Raw genomic sequence first — 2,600 nt, 5'->3', positions numbered from 1 at the left:
TCTACTACTAGTGAAGGCCTCAAGATACACCACTACAGGAAGAGTTCCAAATGGGGCTCAGTTCATCATTGCTTCTCTCTGACTGGTCTGCCGTTCAATAAATGGCAGTGGGGTAGTGGAAGGAAAAGGAAAAAGCCTGTAGAGCAAAATGCTCTGCAAACTTGCCACCTCATGATGTGGAAGAGGAAGAGTAAGTTAAGGGGAAAAGATCATCACAGCATCATTATCATAGGTAAATTGTGATTAAACACTGGGAGTAGTATGGAGGAAAGAGACCAGGAAGTGAGTGGCAAGAAAGATAAGTGGGTGGAACATAGGACTGAGGAAAGAAGAAAAGCACGAACATAAAGTCATTTAAGGGGGATTATAGGGTAGGTATATTGATGTTTATGTGTGTTTGTCTTTTGTCTAATGTCACTTAATTTCCTCTGTTACATTATATATGTCTACTTATGTCTGTAAAATGACAGTAGAACCTTCAGAATCTATTGTTTAAAACTGTGATTTTTTAAATTATACTCAGTAAATTTTACATATAACCATAGTTACATTTCTTCCATATATGTATAGTTTTATAACGTTGTTATGTTTTACAATATACGTAGACACAAAATAAACAATACATATGACACTGTCAAAATTTGATTATGAAAGATAATTTTCTTGATCTTTTATTCACAAGGAGCTTAGGTACCCCACCCCCATGGGGATGGTGTTCACTGTGATTTAGTGAAGAGTGCATGGGGCTAGCATAAAGAAAGGCAGACATGAAGGACAAAGAAAACATAATTGAACTCCAAAAAATGTGCTCTGACATTGCTTGGGATGTGATGAAGTGGAAATGTCTCTCCACTGTGACCTTCCAGAAAGCTCTCATTAGAAGGCCGCTTCACTTTTGCTTGCCTCCCCAATGTGTACCTCTTAAAAGAAAGGAACCAAAGTGAGTTGGGTGCTCATCAATCCTACTAGCACAGTCTCACAACCGTGCATACATAATCTTTTCCTGGAAAAATACCCAAAGTACTCTAGGACAGTTAATTCTTGGTAAACCAAAGAGTAGGCATTGCTTTTTGCAATAAAGTTGTTAAGAATATATCAGACTATCTTTTTTGAATTGAGCCATGTTGTAAATTCAGCAAAAGCATTTTACCCTATAATATGCTAAGGGTGTATCATTAACCATATATGATGAATATATATATTGAGATGAAAATGAATGTAAAAAGTATCAAACCAACAACTTTTGTATTTGAGAACTCTAGCTAGAAAAATGAGAATGAGAAGGAAAAGAAGAGAAAGAATGAAAGAAAGAAAGAGGAAGGAGTGAAGGAAAGAGGGAAGGAAGGTTTTTGCATGTTAATTGTTCATTGTGGCAATCTCACATGTGTTCATTTGGGCCATGGATATGTCAGAAGAGCCCATGCCCACACAGCCACTGAAAATATTGACATGTTTCAAGATACAGACTAGGTGGAATCAAGGCAGCCTCATAAGGCCAGAATGAGATGCAACATAACCTTAGGCAGCTCTTCCCTTACCCTTCCATTCTAGAGGGCTGTTGGGCTATTGTGACACTCTTCTTTAACCAGGGAAACTAACTGTTTCAGCTTCATTTTGTTCATGTGTATTTTTTTTAATCAGCAAAAAAGTCTCTATGTTTAATTTTCATTTAAGAGCTCTCTTATTTTTTTCAGTCATATGGTTTATTTGTCAAAAAAATAAATGTTCTTTGATCACATATACACAAAGAAAATACATAGGTACTTACTATTCGCCATTTTCCATCTATGATTTTATTGCTAGCAGTACTACAAAGACAAAATTCAATAACAAAACAAAATATAAATATAATTTATTCTTACCTAAAAAAATTGTATATATATTTTTTTAATTTCAGCATATTACAGGTGAACAAATGTTTATGTAGCCACTCTTATTTTTGAAACTAAATTGCTGTGGTGGTATCATCACAGCCCAAAGAAGGCAGCAAGTTCAAGGCTGTGGTATGCCGACTGAGGGTCCCAGCTCCCTGAAAAACACATGCTCCTACTCACAAAAGTTAATTATCATACTGGTTGAAGGAAGCTGCCTTTGAAGATAAAGCACCAAGTAGTTTCTAAATCAGAAGACATAAGTGATATTAGTGAAACACCATCAAAGTGGGATGCTGAAGATAAATGTGGTTAATAACTCTATAAAAATAAAAGCTGGATATTTCTCTTTAGCTGAATTGATGAGTCAGACCAATTATTGCATAACTTTTTCAAAGTTTATGATTTCTAAATATTCACTCTAAGTGATATAGAATTATAATATTAATAGCAATACCAAGTATATGCAATGTTTTACAGTTTTCAGAGTGTCTTTAAAAAGCAGTGCTCTGTTTGAATCTCTCAACAAAAACAAAATCCTTCGCAGTAGGTGGTGCATATATTATGTCGTGTTACCTGTTTATTTTTGTTAAGTAGATTTCCCAACATCCCCTCTAATTTGTGGCCAGGCACAAAGCCCATTCCTCTGATTCTTTCTTGTCCTTCACCTGATCTCATAATCCAAAGGTATTAATTATGTTAATAAAAAATTATCATTAAAGTTTTCTT

The 2,600-nt window shown here is 35.0% G+C and overlaps 1 protein-coding gene across 1 annotated transcript in view; it reads left to right on the top strand.

The window, feature by feature from the left end:
• The first annotated feature begins 261 nt into the window (after positions 1-261).
• The window catches only part of PCLO (piccolo presynaptic cytomatrix protein), a 94,894-nt gene continuing 92,555 nt past the window's right edge, over positions 262-2,600 (top strand). The window contains 1 exon segment of the mRNA XM_012650117.1: positions 262-282. Within this exon segment, the coding sequence (XP_012505571.1) occupies positions 262-282 (21 nt within the window).

Source organism: Propithecus coquereli, unplaced genomic scaffold (genome assembly GCF_000956105.1).
Source record: "Propithecus coquereli isolate 6110/MARCELLA unplaced genomic scaffold, Pcoq_1.0 Scaffold312, whole genome shotgun sequence".
In the NCBI taxonomy this organism is placed as follows: Eukaryota; Metazoa; Chordata; class Mammalia; order Primates; family Indriidae; genus Propithecus; species Propithecus coquereli.
The sequence above is the reverse complement of the archived record's forward strand: the minus strand, read 5'-3'. Positions and strand labels throughout refer to the sequence as shown.